Raw genomic sequence first — 25,385 nt, forward strand, 5'->3', positions numbered from 1 at the left:
TCACGGCCGGATGTGATCCAGCCTGGATTCGAACCAGGGACTGTAGTGACACCTCTTGCACAAGCCGAAGGCACTTGCAGATAATACAGTATTTAACAATAAAGCATTTAATACAGTCTATAATAAACAGCCTATAATAAACAGACGTGTCCAGTGAATAAGTTAGCACAAAAAAATCTCCCAGAATGTTATACATGAATAGGAGATTTGACTAGATCACCCCCAAAAATCAACCAATTAATTCACCACTCAACAACAATATATAATTCTGGTTCGAGATAGGTTATTGTTACGTTCTCAGTCAAACACTGTAGTAGCTTAAACATAATCAATCATATAGAACACTGAGCTATATATTAACTGGTCGGCTATAGAACCGTGTAATTCGAAAAACTATTAATTGAAGACGTGCATTGCAGCTTTTGACCACCAGATGATGCTAAAAATCTATTTTGATGCACTTGCTCTGCTCTAGTGCGTGTCTTGTCCTTGTATGATGAAAGCTGCGCGTGTGTACCAGCCTACACGTAGCATCAACAGTTTCTTCCCAACAGAGTAGTGATGGAAAATTCTATGGAGGTAAAATATTGACTTCCTTATACAATCATGTAAAGTATGAGTTGCACCTGTAGACTGAGTTTTGTAGTTATTTTGAGAATAAATGCAACACTTGGAAGCGTGATGTGTGAATAAATACAACACTTGCAAACATGTAAATTGATATGTGAATAAATTCAATAAGATTTGCAAGCACGCAACTACATTTCAGAATGAATACAACTCATTGAGTAAACTTGCGACTGGTGAATCTTCTTCTGTGAATCAAAACTACATTTGCCGATGTCGAATCTGTGCACTCAAGAGTTTTGGAACACATTTTGCGACTAACCTGTGCCAAAAGTTTAGCAGTTAAAAACAAAAATCTGCAAGCAAGCACCGAAGGAAAGACATGAGCTCTGGTGGACAGGACATTTTCTTCTGACCAATCAGGTGAGGTGTTGACATTTTTTAACGTGCTTTCACGTTTTACTCCTGTTCGTTGAGGAGATGCGGTGTATGTTTTGGTTATACAAAGCTGTTTTTAATCATAATATTCAATAATCAATTATCAGGTGTAAACGTTTATTTTTCTTCTCTATGCTCATGATTTATTTCCCTGCGCGCATATGACAGAGGAGCGTGTATTAATCCTGCTGTAGGACTGACTCATTGCTGCCAGCACTTAACAGTTACAGTAGGACAAACAACCCCCTAATATGAACGAGTCACTCAGAAAAACGAATCAGGACTCTCGAGTCAGAAAAAAAGAGTCGTTCAAAAAGAACCAATCGTTAGCGAACTGCACATCACTACAAAGAACCACCGAGAGGACAGCTATGGACTGAAAACCATCGAAAGGGGCAATACACCGACTGGAAATGTTCAAGTACGTCGCAATATGTATGTATGTATATGACATTGTGTTGGGATTTTACACAATGTAATCGTTGTCTTTATTATCGCAAAATGCAAGAAAATACAATTCCTTCGAATTGATGCGGGTAGCTACCAGTAAGTAGCTAGCTAGTTAACGTTAGCCAAGCGTCGCCCGGTGTGGCTATAGCGACTCGAGACCGGGCATGTTTGACAGCTGACAGTTTGGTTTTGACAGTTCATTTTGGCGTACTATCTTATGACTAATGACAGCAAACTAATGGCAATGCTCTACTTTATTTGTTATAGATGGATAGATTTGTGAAGTATTATTTTTCCACATGCCAGATGGCCTTGAAATGGGCTTGTCATGTCAGTGTTTTTTCTGGCAGCAGATGTTCTTCACGTTAAGGATTCCTGTTAGAGATGATGATGATGCAAGAATGAGATCATGATGTAGCTAGCTAACGCGTTACCTTCAGTACGATCCAGTATATTATTCTTTACTATTCTTCTGCACCACATTTTGTGATATCATTTTTGCCAGAGAGGAGAATTTCTCCTTTTCCCACTAAATAATTCAGTGGTAATAGAAAACGTGTCAGGCACTGCATGCATCTTTCTGTTATGTGGGCTTAATATTATAATGCGTAGTGGCCTTCAAGTACAAGCTACATGACCTCTTTCTCTCCTCTCCAACTCCCTTCTCTCAGTCCTAGGGTTGCAAAGGTTCAGAAACTTTATGGTAAATTCTGGAAATTTTCCATGGGAAGTTAAGCCCTGGAATTTGGGGAATTGTGCATACATTCATCAAAAAAGTTAGCTTATAACAGTGAACCTTTTTTGTGGGATACACAAGGAAATTCTAGGTCTTGTGGCATATTTTGGTTAAACTATCCCCAATTCCAATGGAATTGCTACCCCCTGCATGCACAGTGCATTCTTCCATCACATGTGCAGTGCACTCATCCATCATATGTACAGCTGATTATCAAGATCTTGCACACTAAGGAGATGCTATTATTGAGCTCACACTACTACACTGTCTGAGCCAAGGACTACATGCTTTCTGGTAAGTTTTGATGGTAATACTGGGAGGGGTGAATATATTTTATGACATAATGTTTTGTTAATTAGTAAATAGTAGCCTACAGCAAGTGTGTTTAAATCATTTCTAACTTAACCATTTCTGCTAGTTAGTTTTTGCTACCATGTGGGTTATAGCTTGCTTGAGCCTGCTAACTGAGGAGTGTTAATTCACCAGTTTCCATACATGTTTCATCTTAAAACATTTATCTTACAAAGGAGTTGTTTAATCTAACTACTTAACTATTTATCTGTACATGGAATTGTGTTAGTTTTTTTTTTTTACTCATTTGTTTTCTCATCTTTACAGGAAAATGCCACGGGCACTATCTAATGTGTGAAGACATTTAACTGCAGCTCATGTAGAAGGAAAAGCTGTGTACATTTGCAAATACTGTGCCAAATCATATGTGAAGAATGCAACAAAGAGTCCCTCTACTTCTATTCGAGGTGAAAATGATGAATCAGACACCTTATCGATAGCAACAGCACATGGTCCTCCTGAAATCAGAAGTGTTTTTGACTCAATGGAGGAACGTAGTCAGAGTACTGATGAATGTCTTGCTCAAGCTGTGTATGCAACTGGTTCACCTCTGATGCTCACAGGGAATGTGTATTGGAAGAGATTTCTTAATGTTCTTCGCCCAGCATACACCCCTCCAACCAGACATGCTTTATCTACTCATTTGCTGGATGCAGAGTTCAAGTGAAGGTCAAGCAAATCATAGAGAAAGCAGACTGTATTGCAATCATCTCTGATGGTGATCGAATGTTTGTGGGCAAGGAATAATTAACTACATCCATCCCTCAACCAGCATTCTACAAGAGCACAGACACAAGGGACAACAGAAGCACCGGTTTCTACATTGCAGATGAGCTAAAGGCAGTCATCAATGACCTTGAACCGCAGAAGGTATATGTACTGGCGACAGACAATGCTGCGAACTTGAAGGCTGCTTGGTCTGAAGTGGAGGAGTCCTACCCTCACATCACACCCATTGGCTGTGCTGCTCATGCATTGAATCTGCTCCTCAAGGACATTATGGCACTGAAAATAAGAGCGCCAAGGAATTGGTTAGGTATGTGAAGGGTCAAGCGTCATGTCTGGAGGAATCCTGGCACCATCATGCTGTGGGGATGTTTTTCTGTGGCAGGGACTGGGAGATTAGTCAGGATTGAGGGAGAGATGAATGGAGCAAAGTACAGAGATCCTTGATGAAAACCTGCTGCAGAGCACTCAAGACTTCAGACTGGGACGAAGGTTCACCTTCCAACAGGACAATCACCCTAAGTACACAGCCAAGACAACGCAGGAGTAGCTTTGGGACAAGTCTCTGAATGTCCTTGAGTGGCACAGCCAGAGCCCAGACTTGAACCCAATCAAACATATCTGGAGAGACATGAAAGTAGCTGGGCAGCGACGTTCCCCATCCAACCTGACAGAGCTTGAGAGGATCTGCAGAGAAGAATAGGAGAAACTCCCTAAATACAGATGTGCTTCAAGAAAGTACTTCAAGAAAGTACTGTCTTCACTTGTAGCCTGTGAGAAAGACCTGATCACATGATGGAGAGCCATGTGAGTGAGAGGCGCTTCGGAGCACGCAGCACTTAGGAAGAATGGAACAACCGGCCGCTGGCCGCAAAAGGCATAGATTTTTTTTAGGGTGCATTACTGCCACACACAGGGGACGCCGCCTGGAAATTCCAGTCATTATTAAGTGCTTGTCAAATTGTGAATGAGAGACTGATGAAGTGTTTACATACAGCCTGCGCAAAAAAACTAAGCAGAGCTCATGGCTTTCAAATCATGATTACTCGCATCATACAGCCTTACACTGTATTAAATTCTAAACATATAGCCCAATGTTTGTGGAACAACTAAAGTTACATAACTCTAAATGAAGCATATAGGAGTACCTATTTCTTTGTTAACCGCTCAACACAGAATATGTGCGCACTCTGTGCGCACTCCCTCAAATCATTTAGAGAAAATATCCTTTCTTTTTTATTCAGCTTTGTTCAATTGTATTCTACATTATAAAATAATGCCACAGAATTCTAACCAAATCTTGTCTGCTAAATGAACTAGTGTAGCCCACAGCCATATGACATAGCCAGATCAGGACCTTAAATAAGGACAACTCAGAGTATGCTATTCTGTTCTTCTGAAATAGACTACATTTTCTTCATTAATGTTTCTTTAGACCTGTCTAAAATAAACAGTGGATTTATTGTGAAGGTGTAGGCTATATTACATGGATTTATTAGACTTGTAGATGTTCCAAAGGTCTGCATCAGTAGGTTGTGTGTGGAAGCCAGGAGATGCTAAATGTGTTTGTAAGTTACCGTGAGACCGACGGTTATTTACTTTATAATCACCGGCTGACGAAATTTTATGACCGCCACAGCCCTACTCCTGGCCACTTTTTTTTTTTTTTACCTCCAGGGAAATTAGAATGTCTCGTTTTATACTTCAACCTATTTCCAATTTTTTACATTTGAATCTAGAGTTATCTGGAACTTAATACTGCAACAGCAGTTGACACAGCAGATCTCTATGTATAGGCTAACACATCGCTTTTTAATTTCTGTTTCCTCTTTCCAGGAAACTCAAATATGCGTTGTTACATCCCTTTTTTCTGTGCTAGGGGAAATTAATACAGTTATTTTAATAATCGACCCTGTTTGAGGCTATGGACTCAGACATGCCCTTTGATTAGTTCCCAGAAAAATCATTGATCTACAGATTTCTGCGTCCGATGGGACCTGATGCTACAGCCCAGGAGTTGATGTCGGTCTTATTAGGCGATAGGCTAACACTTGCAGTCCTGGGAGTCCAACACTAGCTGGCATGGAAAGTTCAAGAGCTAGGCAACCTGCGGAAGAGCCAACTACTGTGGCTTTGGCATACAGTGCATAATAAATGATTACTAGATAAGAGTTGAAATTGCTGAGTTGAAAATCATTCCAGTGTGTTTTGTGACTATACAGAAGAGAGGGCTCGAGAGAGGACGAGCGGGGGCACACATCCATTACGCATAAACACACCCTATGGCACTCGGCTGCAACTGTACAAAAATAGCTTGAGAGGATGTTGAAAAGGTATTGATTGGAGAGGACAGAGCAGGGTACTTCAGGTCATTATGTTCATTATTTTTCTAATGAAGCATGTCCTGTGTCACTGATTGATGCCCTGTGTACTCTACTGTGGTCCTATTCCTTTTTGGAAACATGTCTAATGTACCATATTTGCTCTGGTGGTTGTTCGTCTATATGAAGATGATGTATTTCCACTCAACTTTTTCAACCCAACAGTGCTACTGATAAATGTAATTGTTTGTTTGTACAGTGCTTCTGTTTGGGATTTTAGGCTGGGTTTCTGTACAGCACTTTGAGATATCAGCTGATGTAAGAAGGGCTATATAAATACATTTGATTTGTGTAATATAAATTGTTTCTGTTGATTTTCCAGATCTAAATGTATATCATGAACACAGATATGATTCCAAAATTCACCTCGAAAGACGAGGAGATTGACTTCTGGAAGACTCTTTCCCTCAAGTATCAGAAAAAGTAAGATATGCACAAATCATGCCTTTTTATGGTACATTAATGCTATATATAAGATCATCAGGCTTCTTTTACTTGAACTCACCAGAAACTCAAAGCATGACAGTATGTTGGAATCCTGTGGTTTCACTGTGTGCATGGTAACCGAGCAGCACTCTATATATATATATATATATATATATATATATATATATATATATATCTGTACTTTAAAATCCTGAGTACTTCTGAAAGGAAATTCCCCAGCCAGACTTGTTACATTGACCTCATAGCTGAGCTCTCCTCACTCTTTCGTTTTTAAGAGCATTAATGAATGACCGATACAGTTTAACCTGTGAAAGTCCTTGTTAAGACCATGTTAGGAATGTCCTTCAATACTCCTTTATACTTCCAAAGGGACATCTGGTTTCACATTATAAAGTTTCTTAAGGCCTCCCGAGTAGCGCAGCGATTTAAGGCACTGCATCGCAGTGCTTGAGGCGGCACTACAAACCCGGCTTCTATCCCAGGCTGTGTCACAACCGGCCGTGAACGGGAGTCCCATAGGGCGGAGCACAATTGGCCCCAATGTCGTCCTGGTTAGGGGAGGGTTTGGCCGGGGGGACTTGACTTGGCTCATTGCGCTCTAGCAACTCCTTGTGGCGGGCTGAGCACCTGCCAGCTGATTTCGGTCATCAGTTGAACAGTGTTTTCTCCGACACTTTGGTGCAGCTGGCTTCCGGGTTAAGCAGGCAGGTGTTAATAAGAAGCGCGATTTGACGGGTCATGTTTCGGAGGACGTATTACTTGACCTTCGCCTCTCCCTAGCCTGTTGGGGAGTTGCAGCGATGAGACGATCGCTATTGGATATGACGAAATTGGGGAGAAAAAGGGGGTAAAATACAAAAAAATATACCTGAAGTCTACACTGAATGGGATTATTTAATAGCGGTCTTAGATTTATGTTTTCTTTTCCCATCTGTGCAAGACTGGTAGTGGGCGACAGACGTGACTCTATTTCTCTCAATGAACATCGTCATCGCACAGCACAGGCGCACTGCTATTTTGATACAAAAGACTACTGATAAGATCGCAGTGGACAACAGATACACCCAGCGCTAGGGGAAACTACACTCTGTTATATGAGGCTCTATGGACATTTACACCCAATGGGAATCAAAGCCACTCCCCTTTGTATCGGTCAATAAATGTGTGTTTAAGATTGTCATGAATTTGGTAGTGAAGCAGCTCCTTAATATCAACAATAGATGCTCTTGCTTGAAGATTCCCCTAAACACTGTTGCAAAAATAGTTTGCCAATAAAAGGATGCTCGGGTTCCCTGACAGCTCGGGGATATCCGAAAGGGACATTCACCTCTTGGGCAAAACGAGCAGTTCAAAGACCGCCGAGGGTGCTGATGCTGCGTTTGGAACTAACCACAGATAGAGGAAGTGGTGACCTGCTGGGGTTTTAAAGTTAAAGAGCCCACTTGGCTTTCCCCTTCAAAACACCACTGCCCCCAGGGTAGCAACACAGGACAGACAGCCTATAGCAGGAAGGTACGTGCTGTTTCCAGGCCCCCCTTCCACCATGTCCCACCGGTCACATGCCTGTAGCGTGCAATGCCGATGGCCCCTGGACACATTTTTAGAGCAGCTGTGTGTCCATGGCTTTAGCAGGCGGCAGACACTTACTTACATAACCCCATTCAACCCAACCCCCACCCTGAAACGCTACCCTGTCCTGGCCACATGCCCACAGTAAACAACCCAACCTTTTGGTTATTTATATAATATCTACTTTTGCTCTGGGTAGCAGACAGACAGTCTGTTGCTGTTTTGGAGAGGCCAGGGTGGACAAGTGATGCAATGTGGTGTTAGGAAAGTCAGAGGGTTCTTTGATTGGCTGGATCACGATCAAGCGTAACCGTGCAAATCCTGTGTGGGCTTTGTGAAGCGGTCAGGATCGGCGCTTTGAATTTCCACTGTTTAAAATGCCTGAAGACAGTGTATGTTTAAGTACCTACTGTATGTCATGTAGGATTTTCATGTTATTAGATTGGTCAAATATGGGTTGCTAGTTCCTGTTACTGTCTACAAAACAGGATACGCTTTGACTTTAAGAAGTCTTGTAGATCGTAGATACCATTCATCATAGAAGGCTGTAACATGATTTTGTGATTTCTATTTTTAAAGATATGCTCTGGAACTTTGGTGAATACTGAGTATGTTTTAAACCTCCCACTATGAGCAGAATTACTGTCTTACTGTAATTAGCCTAGCCACAAAATCCCTAGTTTGAAAGCGACTGTTTCTCTGGAAGCTGTGCTGCGCCATTTTCCCCCATGTGGTCCAGCAATTTGAGTTCAACCAATGAGCTTCAGCCCCTCACCATATGAGTGACAGCTAGCAAAAGTCACATCATGCACCCACAGCAGAGCAAGAGAGCGAGAGGGCAATGATGTGGTGCACATAGCTGCACATGTGTGATGTTGTACTAAATTTTCGGGGACCCCTTTTGACTCGTGAGCTCTACTTTCAGAACTACTGGTTAAAAAGTATACAAAAGTACAATAGTTTCTTTAAGTCTTGTATACTTAACCTGGGTACTTTCATTTCATAGTAAAAACCAAATAAATACTAATGGACTGTTGTACTAACCATGTCCTCTGGTGGTATCTGCCCTGTCAGTTGCCAGGAGGCCCAGGAGGAGCTGCTGGAGTTTCAGGAGGGCAGCAGAGAGCTGGAGGCAGAGCTGGAGACCCAGCTGGGCCAGGCCGAGCACCGCACGAGAGTCCTGCACTCTGAAAACAGCACGCTCAAGAAAGAGGTGGACTCACTCAAGGTACACAAGAGGGACACAATACACTAGATCGGCTCAAGTAAAAAAAAAAACGTATTGTTATTGGAATGTGAGTTTACTGCATGAATTGACAAGAAAATATTTTAGAGGCACCTTTAGCGTTCATGCTCTTCTTTTGACAACCTAAGAAACGCTCCATACCCTTGACATAATAAACTATTGATGACTATTTGAAGCTGCCTTATATCATCATGGCTTGTCCTTTATTGCAGTCTCCAGGGAGGAGCATGTTTCGTTAGCATGTGTCTGTCAGTATTCCAACCTAATAGAAGTTCTTAATGACGTATCAGGCATGTTCAACAGTAAAGGAGACAGAAATCGTATCAGTCAGGGAGACAAGGAACTCTCTTTCCCAATCTTGCTCTGATCAATACTATGGGGAATCGGCACCTGTGTTTTACTGCCCCTCGACATCCTGTTATATCCAGCTGTGGTTCATTTGCATGGAACTCATCAGTCTCATACACAATGCATCAGCAGCACATTCATTCTCATGCCGTAATTAGCACTGGGATGAGTGTGGCTCCCTAGTCCATGTTCACATTACGACTCAAGCCATGCGAGTCACCCCACCGGTGATGGTGAGATTGTCTTCTGTTCTGCCTTTTTTTTCAACGGTCTGGTGGTTATTCCAGGCAATAAACAATTATTGCTTTCATGCATTTGTTTATGGAAAATACCACAGCAATGACTGGTTTTCTCATTCTGATGCCAGAGACTGTGTCTGAGACTGTGTCTGTCACCTTGAGTAACGCCTTGTTATGAGCTACTTGACGTAGGCTAGAATGTATGTGCTGATGAATATGTAGTTAATGTAAAATGGCATTTCAGGACAAAGCAGGATTTGTCTGACCCAGGTTAGTGGTTCATTGATTCAGACGTGACATATCCAGAAGATATAGGTCAGAAAGACTGGCAGACCCAGACAAATTTTTGAGCTGAGCTCCAGGAGAAGATACGTCACATCATCATCCCATACCCTGAGAATGCTGGAGTAAACAGATCATAACGGAGTGCTCTGTAAAATAGATGACAATGTAGGTTACCACGGTGGTTCCCTCCACTTGTTTGGGTATGCGTGTGACTGCGAGGTCTTAGGAAAATAAAGCTTAACGTCCTATTTAAAATGGTCCCCCTCTTCTCACTCCATCTCTTGACCCCCCCCCCCAGGAAAAACTGGAGCAGCAGTATGCCCAAAGCTACAAACAGATCAACATGCTGGAGGATGACCTGGGACAGACCCGGGGCATAAAGGAGCAGCTCCACAAATACGTGCGGGAGCTAGAGCAGTCCAACGACGACCTAGAAAGAGCCAAGAGGTCAGCAAAGAGACCAGACCACTAAACAGTATCTAACAGACAGATACTGGATACAGCATTAGAAGAGGAGCTGTAGAAGTCGTCATAACCCTGATATTTACTGTATTCTTCAGGATGTTTGTTTTGGATGAAAAAGGCAATAGTCTCTACTATCTACCAGTAGTACTAATTTAACAGTTGATGCAAAAGTATTCATCCTCTTTCAGAACACAAACTCATACATTAACCCCATGCAGAGAGGTGCTGATGAATGCTGGAGGCTGAGATGCTTGTTGCATGTTTTCTAATTAATTCCCCACTGTGCTTTTCATTGGGTGTAATCAGATGACTGATGGAAAATCCCCATTCCAATTAAAACATGCCTCTGGCCCAAATGGGTCTGATTGCTGTAAATTCCCCGACCAGTTTATTAGGTACACCACCCCGTTCACGAAATTGGATCGCTCCTACAGACAGTGAGTCACGTGGCCGTGGCTTGCTATATAAAGCAGGCAGACGGGCATCAAGGCATTCGGTTACTGTTTGATTGAACGTTAGAATGGGCAAACGAGTGACCTAAGCAACTGAGCGTGCTATGATCGTCAGTGCCAGGCGCGCCGGATCCAGTATCTAAGAAACGGCCACCCTCCTGGGCATTTCACGCACTACATTGTCTATGGTTTACCGAGAAACAACCAGTCAGCGGCAGTCCTGTGGGCAAAAGGAGCTTGTTAATGAGAGTAGTGTTGTCACGATACCAACATTTTACTAACGATACCAGGCCAAGGATTACAATGCAAAGTAATTTCGTAATACCACAGGGGGAAAATTTAGTGGCCTCTTGTCCTGTTTGACAATTGTTCCCGTTTTCTAAACGTTATGTGCATGTGCTACACAAAAAAACCTGTCACTGCTATTCACACTTCTACTCAATACAACACATATAGCATTTAAAATCACACTGTATAATTCAATACTGCATAGAATGGCATGGACCCATGCCAAATCTTTTTAGTTTCCTGAGGGAAATGGGCTTTGTCGTACCCTCTTTTCCCAACCGTCTTGGTGTGTTTGGACCATTCTAGTTTGTTGGTGACGTGGACACCAAGGAACTTGACGCTCTCAACCTGCTCCACTACAGCCCCGTTGATGAGAATGGGGGCGTGCTCGGTCCTCCTTTTCCTGTAGTCCACAATCATCTCCTTAGTCTTGGTTACATTGAGGGATAGGATGTTATTCTGGCACCACCCGGCCAAGTCTCTGACCTCCTCCCTAAAGGCTGTCTCGTCGTTGTTGGTGATCAGGCCTACCATTTTTGTGTCGTCTGCAAACTTAATGATGGTGTTGGAGTTGTGCCTGGCCATGCAGTCGTAAGGTGAACAGGGAGTACAGGAGAGGACTGAGCACGCACCTCTGAGGGGCTCCAGTGTTGAGGATCAGCGTGGCAGATGTGTTGCTACCTACCCTCACCACCTAATGATCTGCATGTCATTGTGGCAATAAGTGGAAAACGCTGCATGAAATCTTCTTTACTCTTCAGTTGGAACACACACACTCCCTTCCTTACACACTCTCTCTCTTATAAACACACACACACACCACTCTTTGATATAGTTTAGGCTTACATTAGGCCTCTATGAATCCTTTGAAACACGTCTCATGAGTAGCAGACCATTTTCCTTTCTTCCAGTGCCAATCAAATTTGCCTAGACCTACTGTCAAGTTACCAGGTTGTTCGCTAGCTAGGTAAAATGACTGATTTAATGTTGTTCTTTATCAAACCAGTAATTATCACCCCAGGATTGGTTTAACAATGATATCGCGCAGGAAGAAAAAAAGGTAGCTCCGGTTGTATGGCTCATAATTCTTAAATAATTTGAACTAGGGAAGAGCTGTTTTATTTGATGTAAAGCTGCCAGCATGCCTGTTGAAAAGCTGATTTTCCTCTCTGGCACTGCTGCATGACAGTGAACTTGCAAGGCTGACACAGACTGGTTATATCTGGGATGAAATGATATACAATGTATCAACTTTGCTTGCTCCAATGTATGAAATGTACAAATGTAACAACAGTAGACTGATCAGTATCTGAATCCCTGCTTTCCTTCACAGATACAGTGCCTTGCGAAAGTATTCGGCCCCCTTGAACTTTGCGACCTTTTGCCACATTTCAGGCTTCAAACATAAAGATATAAAACTGTGGAACGACATTTATTGGATATTTCAAACTTTTTTAACAAATCAAAAACTGACACATTGGGCGTGCAAAATTATTCAGCCCCCTTAAGTTAATACTTTGTAGCGCCACCTTTTGCTGCGATTACAGCTGTAAGTCGCTTGGGGTATGTCTCTATCAGTTTTGCACACCGAGAGACTGACATTTTTTCCCATTCCTCCTTGCAAAACAGCTCGAGCTCAGCGAGGTTGGATGGAGAGCATTTGTGAACAGCAGTTTTCAGTTCTTTCCACAGATTCTCGATTGGATTCAGGTCTGGACTTTGACTTGGCCATTCTAACACCTGGATATGTTTATTTTTGAACCATTCCATTGTAGATTTTGCTTTATGTTTTGGATCATTGTCTTGTTGGAAGACAAATCTCCGTCTCAGTCTCAGGTCTTTTGCAGACTCCATCAGGTTTTCTTCCAGAATGGTCCTGTATTTGGCTCCATCCATCTTCCCATCAATTTTAACCATCTTCCCTGTCCCTGCTGAAGAAAAGCAGGCCCAAACCATGATGCTGCCACCACCATGTTTGACAGTGGGGATGGCGTGTTCAGGGTGATGAGCTGTGTTGCTTTTACGCCAAACATAACGTTTTGCATTGTTGCCAAAAAGTTCAATTTTGGTTTCATCTGATCAGAGCACCTTCTTCCACATGTTTGGTGTGTCTCCCAGGTGGCTTGTGGCAAACTTTAAACGACACTTTTTATGGATATCTTTAAGAAATGGCTTTCTTCTTGCCACTCTTCCATAAAGGCCAGATTTGTTTAATATACGACTGATTGTTGTCCTATGGACAGAGTCTCCCACCTCAGCTGTAGATCTCTGCAGTTCATCCAGAGTGATCATGGGCCTCTTGGTTGCATCTCTGATCAGTCTTCTCCTTGTATGAGCTGAAAGTTTAGAGGGACGGCCAGGTCTTGGTAGATTTGCAGTGGTCTGATACTCCTTCCATTTCAATATTATCGCTTGCACAGTGCTCCTTGGGATGTTTAAAGCTTGGGAAATCTTTTTGTATCCAAATCCGGCTTTAAACTTCTTCACAACAGTATCTCGGACCTGCCTGGTGTGTTCCTTTGTTCCATGATGCTCTCTGCGCTTTTAACGGACCTCTGAGACTATCACAGTGCAGGTGCATTTATACGGAGACTTGATTACACACAGGTGGATTGTATTTATCATCATTAGTCATTTAGGTCAACATTGGATCATTCAGAGATCCTCACTGAACTTCTGGAGAGAGTTTGCTGCACTGAAAGTAAAAGGGGCTGAATAATTTTGCACGCCCAATTTTTCAGTTTTTGATTTGTTAAAAAAGTTTGAAATATCCAATAAATGTCGTTCCACTTCATGATTGTGTCCCACTTGTTGTTGATTCTTCACAAAAAAATACAGTTTTATATTTTTATGTTTGAAGCCTGAAATGTGGCAAAAGGTCGCAAAGTTCAAGGGGGCCGAATACTTTCGCAAGGCACTGTAAATTATATTTTTAAAACCTGATGGAGGAATAGACGAGCAGGAAGAATAGGCTGGAGAGAAGCTAGTGAGGGCTGGAAGGGGATGGGGCTGGCTGATTACAGCTGCCACACGTGATACGCGCATGAAAGTGACATTATTGAACTGGCGAATGCTAGTTGCTGTTGCTTAAAGTTTTACTGAATTTATAAGCAAAGTGTCAGTATCATATGAAATGGTGTTATAAAATGTTGGTATCATAAGTATCGTGACTTTTTGGTACTGTGATGTTGTACAGCGTTATGTGGTATTGTGCGTAGATTGATGAGGAAATAAAATGTAAAAAATATATATTTTAGAATAAGGCTATAACGTAACAATGTGGAAAAAGTCTAGGGGTCTGAATACATTCCGAATGCACTGTATATGCTCCCAACAATTTAACGGGTAAACCTAACAACTTTTAGGAACTCAGTGCCATACATCATGAACGCTTGAACCAAGGTATGTAGATAATCAGTGCAACCATAGTGCAACCAGTGCATAGGGCAATCAGTGCAACCAGTGCAAACATAGCATAGGTCATTTTAATTAGAGTTAAAGGGATTAAAAAGTTTAACTGTTTAAAAAAACAATAGTTTACAGCATGTTGAATATATGGGACTATTTACATCATATTTCAAAATGATTCATTATTGTATGATACATTGTTTCATTTCATGTAATCTTTTGGTTCAAACAATGCTTATTAAGCATCATCGACATGGAATATGATATGTGCAAGCTGGTAAGCTGTGGAAAGAATGTCCTTTCAGCAAACATATTAATTGAAATGTTAATTTAGCACTGACCTCTGTTAACCAAGAACAAAAATCATGCATAATTTAGTCAGAGGCTCGATTTATGTTTGCGCAGTTTGTCCACAAGAGATTAATTTTAGCACTAAATAACAGTAATGCATCACGGTGAAACACGGGTATCAGTGTATGTTTCAGCATGTGCCTTTGTGTGCAGAAGCAAAGAGTCCACTGAACAGTGTTTTCCTTTGAATTAAATTATTTATTTCTGCAGGGCTACAATTGTGTCCCTGGAGGACTTTGAGCAGCGTCTGAACCAGGCTATCGAGAGGAACGCCTTCCTGGAGAGCGAGCTGGATGAGAAGGAATTCGTCCTGGTCTCAGTGCAGAGATTGAAAGACGAGGCCAGAGGTGCTTATTGATCCGTTTTGACTCATTTGAAAATTAGCTGTTCCCTTTTTCTCTTTCATCTTCTCAGTGATATGTGTGAAATGAATAGAACCCATGTACTCACAGCATTAGCATTGCTTACAGCCACAAATTATTGTTGGGAGAGACTATCACACCATTAACCTCAATCTGATTGTCTGGTCTGACTTAGCCTTAAATAGTCTGTCTGTCTGCTTGTCTGTCAGACCTGCGTCAGGAGCTTGCTGTCCGAGAGCGAAATGCGGACATAACCAGGATGTCGGCGCCCACCTCGCCCACCCAGGAGGACAATGACAAGATGGATTACTCTGTCCAGGCCTCACTGTCTCTCCCCGCAACGCCGCTCGCTAAGAGTCTGGACAATGCCTTCGCCAACCCCACAGGTACCCTTTTGCTCTGACCTCAACACTGTCTCCTTTTTTATGTGAAGTATACTGTATGTCAATGACTGTTCTATTGGCGAACGTACAATCACTGGATAACAAAATGGACGAGCTCCGTTCGAGACTATCCTATAAATGGGACCTGAAGAACTATAATATCCACGTTTCTCGGAGTCGTGGCTGAACAAGGACATGGATAAGATACACTATACAGTGGGGCAAAAAGTATTTAGTCAGCCACCAATTGTGCAAGTTCTCCCACTTAAAAAGATGAGGCCTGTAATTTTCATCATAGGTACACTTCAACTATGACAGACAAAATGAGGGGGAAAAATCCAGAAAATCACATTGTAAGATTTTTTTATGAATTTATTTGCAAATTATGGTGGAAAATAAGTATTTGGTCAATAACAAAAGTTTCTCGATACTTTGTTATATACCCTTTGTTGGCAATGACAGAGGTCAAACATTTTCTGTAAGTCTTCACAAGATTTTCACACACGGTTGCTGGTATTTTGGCCCATTCCTCCATGCAGATCTCTAGAGCAGTGATGTTTTGGGGCTGTTGCTGGGCAACACGGACTTTCAACTCCCTCCAAAGATTTTCTATGGGGTTGAGATCTGGAGACTGGCTAGGCCACTCCAGGACCTTGAAATGCTTCTTACGAAGCCACTCCTTCGTTGCCAGGGCGGTGTGTTTGGGATCATTGTCATGCTGAAAGACCCAGCCACGTTTCATCTTCAATGCCCTTGCTGATGGAAGGAGGTTTTCACTCAAAATCTCACGATACATGGCCCCATTCATTCTTTCCTTTACACGGATCAGTCGTCCTGGTCCCTTTGCAGAAAAACAGCCCCAAAGCATGATGTTTCCACCCCCATGCTTCGCAGTAGGTATGGTGTTCTTTGGATGCAACTCAGCATTCTTTTTTTTTTACAATTGTGTCCCTGGAGGACTTTGAGCAGCGTCTGAACCTCCAAACACAACGAGTTGAGTTTTTACCAAAATGTTCTATTTTGGTTTCATATGACGTTCTCCCAATCTTCTTCTGGATCATCCAAATGCTCTCTATCAAACTTCAGACGGGCCTGGACATGTACTGGCTTAAGCAGGGGGACACGTCTGGCACTGCAGGATTTGAGTCCCTGGCGGCGTAGTGTGTTACTGATGGTAGGCTTTGTTACTTTGGTCCCAGCTCTCTGCAGGTCATTCACTAGGTCCCCCCGTGTTGTTCTGGGATTTTTGCTCACCGTTCTTGTGATCATTTTGATCCCACGGGGTGAGATCTTGCGTGGAGCCCCAGATCGAGGGAGATTATCAGTGGTCTTGTATGTCTTCCATATCCCAATAATTGCTCCCATAGTTGATTTCTTCAAACCAGGCTGCTTACCTATTGCAGATTCAGTCTTCCCAGCCTGGTGCAGGTCTACAATTTTGTTTCTGGTGTCCTTTGACAGCTCTTTGGCCTTGGCCATAGTGGATTTTGGAGTGTGACTGTTTGAGGTTGTGGACAGGTGTCTTTTTTATACTAATAACAAGTTCAAACAGGTGCCATTAATACAGGTAACGAGTGGAGGACAGAGGAGCCTCTTAAAAGAAGAAGTTACAGGTCTGTGAGAGCCAGAAATCTTGCTTGTTTGTAGGTGACCAAATACTTATTTTCCACCATAATTTGCAAATAAATTCATTAAAAATCCTACAATGTGATTTTCTGGATTTTTTTTCTCATTTTGTCTGTCATAGTTGAAGTGTACCTATGATGAAAATTACAGGCCTCATCTTTGTATGTGGGAGAACTTGCACAATTGGTGGCTGACTAAATACTTTTTTTGCCCCACTGTATATACAACAGTATGTGGAAACTCCTTCCAATTAGAGGATTCGGCTATTTCAGTACACCCGTTGCTGACAGGTGTATAAAATTGAGCACACATCAATGCAATCTCCATAGACAAACATTGGCAGTAGAATGCCTTACTGAAGAGCTCAGTGATTTTGAACGTGGCACCGTCAAGGGATCCCACCTTTCCAACAAGTCAGTTAGTCGTCCCCACAGTGACCGTACGTACATATTCCAACCAGAATCCATGATTCATAGGCAACATCTGCAATGAGCTAAAGGCTAAAGCTGCCGCTTTCAAGGAGAAGGACACTTCTAAGAAATTCTGCTATGTCCTTTGAAGAACCATCAAACAGGCAAAGCGTCAGTACAGGACTAAGATCGAATCATACCACAACGGCTCTGACGCTTGTCCGATGTGGCAGGGCTTTAGAACTATCACGGATTACAAAGGGAAACCCTGCCGCCAACTGCCCAGTGACGCAAGCTAAATGCCTTCTATGCTTGCTTTGAAGCAGACAACACTGAACCATGCATGAAAGCACCAGCTTTTTCGGACGCCTGTATGATCACGCTCTCCCTAGCCGTTGTGAGTAAGTCCTTTAAACGTGTTAACATTCAGACGGAATACCAACACACATACTCAGAGCATGCACTGACTAGCTGGCAAGTATCTTCACTGACATTTTCAACCTCTCCCTGACTCTGTCTGTAATACCTACATGTTTCAAGCAGACCAACATACAGTGCCTTGCGAAAGTATTCGGCCCCCTTGAACTTTGCGACCTTTTGCCACATTTCAGGCTTCAAACATAAAAATATAAAACTGTATTTTTTTGTGAAGAATCAACAACAAGTGGGACACAATCATGAAGTGGAACGACATTTATTGGATATTTCAAACTTTTTTAACAAATCAAAAACTGAAAAATTGGGCGTGCAAAATTATTCAGCCCCTTTACTTTCAGTGCAGCAAACTCTCTCCAGAAGTTCAGTGAGGATCTCTGAATGATCCAATGTTGACCTAAATGACTAATGATGATAAATACAATCCACCTGTGTGTAATCAAGTCTCCGTATAAATGCACCTGCACTGTGATAGTCTCAGAGGTCCGTTAAAAGCGCAGAGAGCATCATGAAGAACAAGGAACACACCAGGCAGGTCCGAGATACTGTTGTGAAGAAGTTTAAAGCCGGATTTGGATACAAAAAGATTTCCCAAGCTTTAAACAGCCCAAGGACCACTGTGCAAGCGATAATATTGAAATGGAAGGAGTATCAGACCACTGCAAATCTACCAAGACCTGGCCGTCCCTCTAAACTTTCAGCTCATACAAGGAGAAGACTGATCAGAGATGCAGCCAAGAGTCCCATGATCACTCTGGATGAACTGCAGAGATCTACAGCTGAGGTGGGAGACTCTGTCCATAGGACAACAATCAGTCGTATATTGCACAAATCTGGCCTTTATGGAAGAGTGGCAAGAAGAAAGCCATTCCTTAAAGATATCCATAAAAAGTGTTGTTTAAAAGAAGGTGCTCTGGTCAGATGAAACCAAAATTTAACTTTTTGGCAACAATGCAAAACGTTATGTTTGGCGTAAAAGCAACACAGCTCATCACCCTGAACACACCATCCCCACTGTCAAACATGGTGGTGGCAGCATCATGGTTTGGGCCTGCTTTTCTTCAGCAGGGACAGGGAAGATGGATGGAGCCAAATACAGGACCATTCTGGAAGAACCTGACGGAGTCTGCAAAAGATCGGAGACTGGGACGGAGATTTGTCTTCCAACAAGACAATGATCCAAAACATAAAGCAAAATCTACAATGGAATGGTTCAAAAATAAACATATCCAGGTGTTAGAATGGCCAAGTCAAAGTCCAGACCTGAATCCAATCGGGAATCTGTGGAAAGAACTGAAAACTGCTGTTCATAAATGCTCTCCATCCAACCTCACTGAGCTCGAGCTGTTTTGCAAGGAGGAATGGGAAAAAATTTCAGTCTCTCGATGTGCAAAACTGATAGACATACCCCAAGCGACTTACAGCTGTAATCGCAGCAAAAGGTGGTGCTACAAAGTATTAACTTAAGGGGGCTGAATAATTTTGCACGCCCAATTTTTCAGTTTTTGATTTGTTAAAAAAGCCTCAGGGGTGCGTGCTTAGTCCCCTCCTGTACTCTCTTTTCACCCACGAATGTGTGGCCGCGCATGACTCCGACACCATTCTTAAGTTTCCCGACGACGCAACGGTGGGAGGCCTGATCACCGAAGACAGTTGGGCAGCCTATAGGGAGGAGATCAGAGATGCCAGGACAACAACCTCTTCCTCAATGTCAGCAACACAAAGGAGCTGATCGTGGGCTACTGATTGCTGGAGAAATGGGAGGAAGGAATGTACATGAATAATGGTCTGCATGCCATTGTTGCAGTCAGGGGAAAACGCTGCATGAAACCTTCTTTACTTTTCAGTTAACACCAGCGCACACACTCTCCTTCCCTTACACACACACACACTCCGTCTCCCTCTCTCTCATAAACACACACACACCACTCTCTCTCTCTTCCAGGATGCTGGCCTTCTAGGCAGATTTCTTCTGTCCAGTGTCTGTGTTCTTTTGCCCATCTACTTTTTATTGGCCAGTCTGAGATGTGGCTTTTTCTTTGCAACTCTGCCTAGAAGGCCAGCATCCCAGAGTCGCCTCTTCACTGTTGACGTTGAGACTGGTGTTTTGCGGGTACTATTTAATGAAGCTGCCAGTTGAGGACTTGAGGCGTCTGTTCCTCAAGCCAGACACACTAATGTACTTGTACTCTTGCTCAGTTGTGCACCGGGCCTCCCCCTCCTGTTTCTATTCTGGCTAGAGCCAGAATACTGTTCTGTGAAGGGAGTAGTACACAGCGTTGTACGAGATCTTCAGTTTCTTGGCAATTTCTCGCATGGAATAGCCTTCATTTCTCAGAACAAGAATAGACTGACGAGTTTCAGAAGAAAGTTCTTTGTTGCTGGCCATTTTGAGCATGTAATCGAACCCACAAATGCTGATGTTCCAGATACTCAACTAGTCTAAAGAAGGCCAGTTTTGTTGCTTCTTTAATCAGAATAACATTTTTCAGCTGTGCTAACATAATTGCAAAAGGGTTTTCTAATGCTCAATTGGCCTTTTTAAAATGATAAACTTGGATTAGCTAACACAACGTGCCATTGGAATACATGAGTGATGGTTGCTGATACAGGGCTAACAAATGAAAATATATTTTAGATTTTTGATTCTTCAAAGTAGCCAGCCTTTGCCTTGATGACAGCTTTGCACACTCTTGGCATTCTCTCAACCAGCTTCACCTGGAAGTTTTGAAGGAGTTCCCACATATGCTAAGCACTTATTTGCTGCTTTTCCTTCGCTCTGCGGTCCAACTCATCCCAAACCATCTCCATTGGGTTGAGGTCAGTTGGTTGTGGAGTCCAGGTCATCTGATGCAGCACTCCATCACTCTTCTGCTTGGTCAAATAGCCCTTACACATCCTGGAGGTGTGTTGGGTCATTGTCCTGTTGAAAACAAATTATATTCCCACTAAGCGCAAACCAGATGGGATGGCGTATCGTTGCAGAATGCTGTGGTAGCCATGTTGGTTAAGTGTGCCTTAAATTCTAAATAAATCATTGACAGTGTAACCAGAGCACCATCACACCACCATGCTTCACGGTAGGAAACACACCATGCAGAGATCTTCCTTTCACCTACTCTGCGTCTCACAAAGACACAGCGGTTGGAACCAAAAGTCTTACATTTGGACTCATCAGAACAAAGGATAGATTTCCACCGGTCTAATGTCCATTGCTTGTGTTTCTTGGCCCAGGCAACTCTCTTCTTCTTATTGGTATCCTTTTAGTAGTTGCTTCTTTGCAGCAATTCAACCATGAAGGCTTGATTCACGCAGTCTTCTCTGAACAGTTGATGTTGAGATGTGTCTGTTACTTGAACTCTGAAGCATTTATTTGGCTGGTAACGCTAATGAACTTATCCTCTGCAGCAGAGGTATCTTTGGGTCTTCCTTTCTTGTGGCAGTCCTCATGAGAGCCCTTGATGGTTTTTGCGACTGCACTTGAAGAAATGTTCCGCATTGACTGACCTTCATGTCCTAAAGTAATGATGGACTGTCATTTCTCTTTGCTTATTTGAGCTGTTCCATAATATGGACTTGGTATTTTACCAAATAGGACTATATTCTGTATACTACCTGTACCTTGTCACAACACAACTGTTTGGCTCAAACGCATTTAGAAGGAAAGAAATTCCACAAATTAACATTTAAGGCACACCTGTTAATTGAAATGAATTCCAGGTGACTATCTCATGAAGCTGGTTGAGAGAATGCCAAGTGTGCAAAGCTGTCATCAAGGCAAAGGGTAGCTACTTTGAAGAATCTCAAATATAAAATATATTTTGATTTGTTTCACTTTTTTTTTTTTTTTGGTTAGTACATGATTCCATATGTGTTATTTCATAGTTTTGATGTCTTTGCTATTATTCTACAATGTAGAAAAAATATATATTAAAAAAATAAAGAAAAACCCTTGAATGAGTAGGTGTGTCAACTTTTGACTGGTACTATACGACTTGGTACTGGTACCCATATAGCCAAGTTATCGTTAGTCATTGTGTATTTATTATTACGTGTTCTACTTTTCTAATATTTTGCTATTTTCTTTCTCTCTGCATTGTTAGGAAAGGTCCGTAAGTAAGCATTTCACTGTTAGTCTACACTTGTTGTTGTTTACAAAGCATGTGACTAATAAAATATGATTTTGATTTGTATATTGTATTCATTTTCCAGAGTTGTCCAATGGCTTTGGTAACTCACTGACTCCCTCTGCTAGAATATCAGCCCTCAACATCGTCAGTGACTTGCTACGGAAAGTGGGGGTGAGACATACATTTTCCTATTTGCACACATTCGCTATTCACTGTATACTCTGGTACACTAAGACGGTATCTTATACCATATATCGACCTCTTGCTAATAGTGGAACGTCTCTATCTTTTTGCATTCTCTACGTCCATCTCAGGCTCTGGAGTCTAAGCTGACAGCCTGCAGGAACTTTGCCAAGGACCAGAAAGCCAGGAACTCTTATGCCATCACGGAAAACGGGAACGTGATCAACGGCAACACGGCCAAGTTCTCCCATATACTCCACACGACGTCGTCATACTACGACAAAACGTAAGTCTAAGCCAGATTCAACTACACCCTCTCTGACTCTCTCACACACACACACACACATTACTAATTTGTGAGGTACAGGAGATATGGTTTTCTGAGAAAGCCACTTTGTAAACAACATTTCAACAACATTTCTTAATGTCAAATCTTTGTTTTGGTTATAAGCCTAATGCATTAGTCATTTTCTCGATGTATTGTTTGCTGTGTTAAGACCCCCCTGGCTTTACAGTTAGATTTCTCAATGGTGATGTTGATCCATTTGACAGTAGAAATGTGTATTTGAAATGTTTGTTTAGTGTTGGGAGTACATGGAATTGTGTTGACGTTGGAGGAGTTATGGAGGTTGACAAGGTCTCTCAGACCCTTGTGTTTTTCTCCAGCAGGAGAGAGAGGGTCATATTCCCTGCATTAATTCTAGGTAATGATCTTCCTCCTCTCAGGATGTGTGGGTCACCTGCATGCTGTTTGATTAACAAGCCTCCCTACTTTTCTCTTATAGCGCTGGGGTAGACTCACTCACTGTGGGGCTAGATATCTGCTCTGGGTGGCAGCACATTTCTCTGCTTCTTAACACTGCTGTACAGTAGATATATCTCCTTCCCATTGAATATATCTGTAGGTCTGCTGGTGTGTTGGTAGCTTTCATGGTCTTTGGATCAATAATCATTTTGGGGGGATATTGATTCTCAGTTTTGTGGTGTGTAGGAGAAAGCATGTACTGTAGTGCAATGGAAAGTTGGTTGTGGTACACTTTTTGAATTTTGTGCTCAATTATTGTCAATTAACTACAAACTACTGGATGTGAACAATACATTTTTGCAGCTGATTCTAAAGTAAAAAGTTACCTTTTCCTGTTCTTATGTAGCCGGTGCTGTCCTTCTGTTTTTCCTTATTGAGGTTGTCTTTCAAGGTATGAATACTATGTCCCCTGTAGAAGTGGTGTGACTGTGTGTGGAGGTTAAAGTGCCATGGTGTTGTTTCTACTGTGTGAGGAACTATAGATATGAGCTTGACTGAGCATGTTGAGCAGGACATGCTCACAAGGACACGGTTTGGGTTTCACCGCAGGGAGGAGCAAAGTTATAAATATAGCTCTTTACTAAAGAGCACACTCACCACTGTGCCATACTATTCATATTACTAGCTAGCTAAATAGATAAGAAGGAATCGGATTCCAGATACGGGTGTTTGAAATGGAATACATTAATACACAACACACCTTTTTAGAATTAACTTTTTTTTTTAAGGAGTGGGGCAGTCCCACTTCTTTCGCCCACTCCTTTCGTCATTTTTTTTTAGCTCTATTGTAGAGAGATTACAGTGGAAAGATGGGGGAGCCAAAGGGCAGTGGGCCCGATTCGAACCCATGCCGACTCTGGAATTAACTTTTTTTAATATGGTCAAAACTAGGTTTGAACAAACTCCACTAGGTATTAAGAGAGGGGAGGGAGCATGTGTATGGTTTTACATTTGACTGGCAATACCTAGGTATTAGGCTAGGCAGATTTTATGTTTGATATGCTAATATACCTGTTTTACCACCCCATAATATGAATCCAGCAAGGTTCATTTTGTAAGTAGCAATAAGTGAGATGTTGCCTAACCGTCACTAGACCAGACTAACCCATGTTGTGTTTGTGTTTACAGCAGGGCGGTGAATGGCCTGGACCCTGGCACACTGACAGCCATCACAGCACCCCCCTCTCCCTCCCCCCCTGACCTACTGCCTCTCATTGTGTGACAGTGACAGACAGTACCACTGCCAAGCCCCCCACCCAACACCTTCCTTCTGCCAATGGACAAGACTATGTCTTAAAACAGAAAGCATTGTGTTGACTTTCAAATGAGGACATAAAAATGGCCCGCACGATTAAACACTTTTCACATACTGTAATACTGGCCCCTCTTTGCAGTCACTACATATTAACAGGCTATCTTTGTGTCATTCTGACCCTTTAGTGGTTGTGGGACTATTATAGAGGAAACGGTGGGGGATTCAAATATACATTGAGTGTACAAAACATTAAGAACACTTCCTAATATTCAGTTTTACCCCCTCCCTTTTGCCCTCAGAACAGCCACAATTCGTCAGGGCATGGACTCTGCATGGACTCTACAAGGTGTCGAAAGCGTTACACAGAGATTCTGGCCCATGTTGACTCCAATGCTTCCCAGAGTTGTCAGGTTGGCTGGATGTCCTTTGGGTGGTGGATCATTCTTGATACACACGGGAAACTGTTGAGCGTGAAAAACCCAGCAGGGTTGCAGTTCTTGACACAAACCGGTGCGCCTGGCACCTACTACCATACTCCATTCAAAGGCAATTAAATCTTGTCTTCCCATTCACCCTCTGAATGGCACACATACACAACCAATGTGTCACTTTTCTCGAGGCTTAAAAAAAATGAATTTAACCCTTCATCTACACTGATTTGAAGTGGATTTAACAAGTGACATCAATAAGGGATCATAGCTTTCACCTGAATTCTTTCACCTGAATTCACCTGGTCAGTCTGTCGTGGAAAGAGCGGGTGTTCATAATGTTTTGTACACTCAGTCTATTTTATTTAACTGTTACGATTTGTCAGTGCGTGGCAACTGATACTGTAGCAGGTGAGAGACTATAGATTAGCCAGAGTCAGAAGAAATAAGATGCACATGTCTATATTACTGTATCTAGCAGCTTTGCCTCAGGCTGTGGAGAGACCCTATCTCCTGCAACTTTCCATCTGTTATTTTCCATTTATGAATGGAAAACTACGGTTAATGACTTGGCAGCTGGCACAGCGGTGTAGATGTGTTTAATAGCCTGGAATGATCGTT

At 42.3% G+C, this 25,385-nt stretch overlaps 1 protein-coding gene across 11 annotated transcripts; it reads left to right on the forward strand.

Annotated features, from left to right (window-relative positions):
* Positions 1-609: 609 nt before the first annotated feature.
* On the forward strand, positions 610-24,456 carry LOC112224135 (nuclear distribution protein nudE-like 1-A). 11 transcript variants are annotated; one of them, XM_024387464.2, is made up of 11 exons: positions 1,032-1,426; positions 5,972-6,072; positions 8,740-8,893; positions 10,082-10,230; positions 14,958-15,094; positions 15,319-15,495; positions 22,176-22,264; positions 22,408-22,562; positions 22,943-22,980; positions 23,428-23,472; positions 24,210-24,456. In XM_024387464.2, exons 2-11 carry the CDS (start codon positions 5,978-5,980, stop codon positions 24,218-24,220), a joined length of 1,050 nt encoding a protein of 349 aa, XP_024243232.1. In that variant the 5' UTR covers positions 1,032-1,426; positions 5,972-5,977; the 3' UTR covers positions 24,221-24,456. The 11 variants fall into 11 exon arrangements, with proteins under 11 accessions (XP_024243233.1, XP_024243232.1, XP_024243236.1 ...); XM_024387468.2 differs by having other exon boundaries at positions 22,946-22,980; XM_024387470.2 differs by lacking the exon at positions 23,428-23,472 and having other exon boundaries at positions 1,033-1,426.
* Positions 24,457-25,385: the final 929 nt, after the last annotated feature.

Source organism: Oncorhynchus tshawytscha, linkage group LG25, assembly GCF_018296145.1.
Source record: "Oncorhynchus tshawytscha isolate Ot180627B linkage group LG25, Otsh_v2.0, whole genome shotgun sequence".
NCBI lineage: Eukaryota > Metazoa > Chordata > Actinopteri > Salmoniformes > Salmonidae > Oncorhynchus > Oncorhynchus tshawytscha.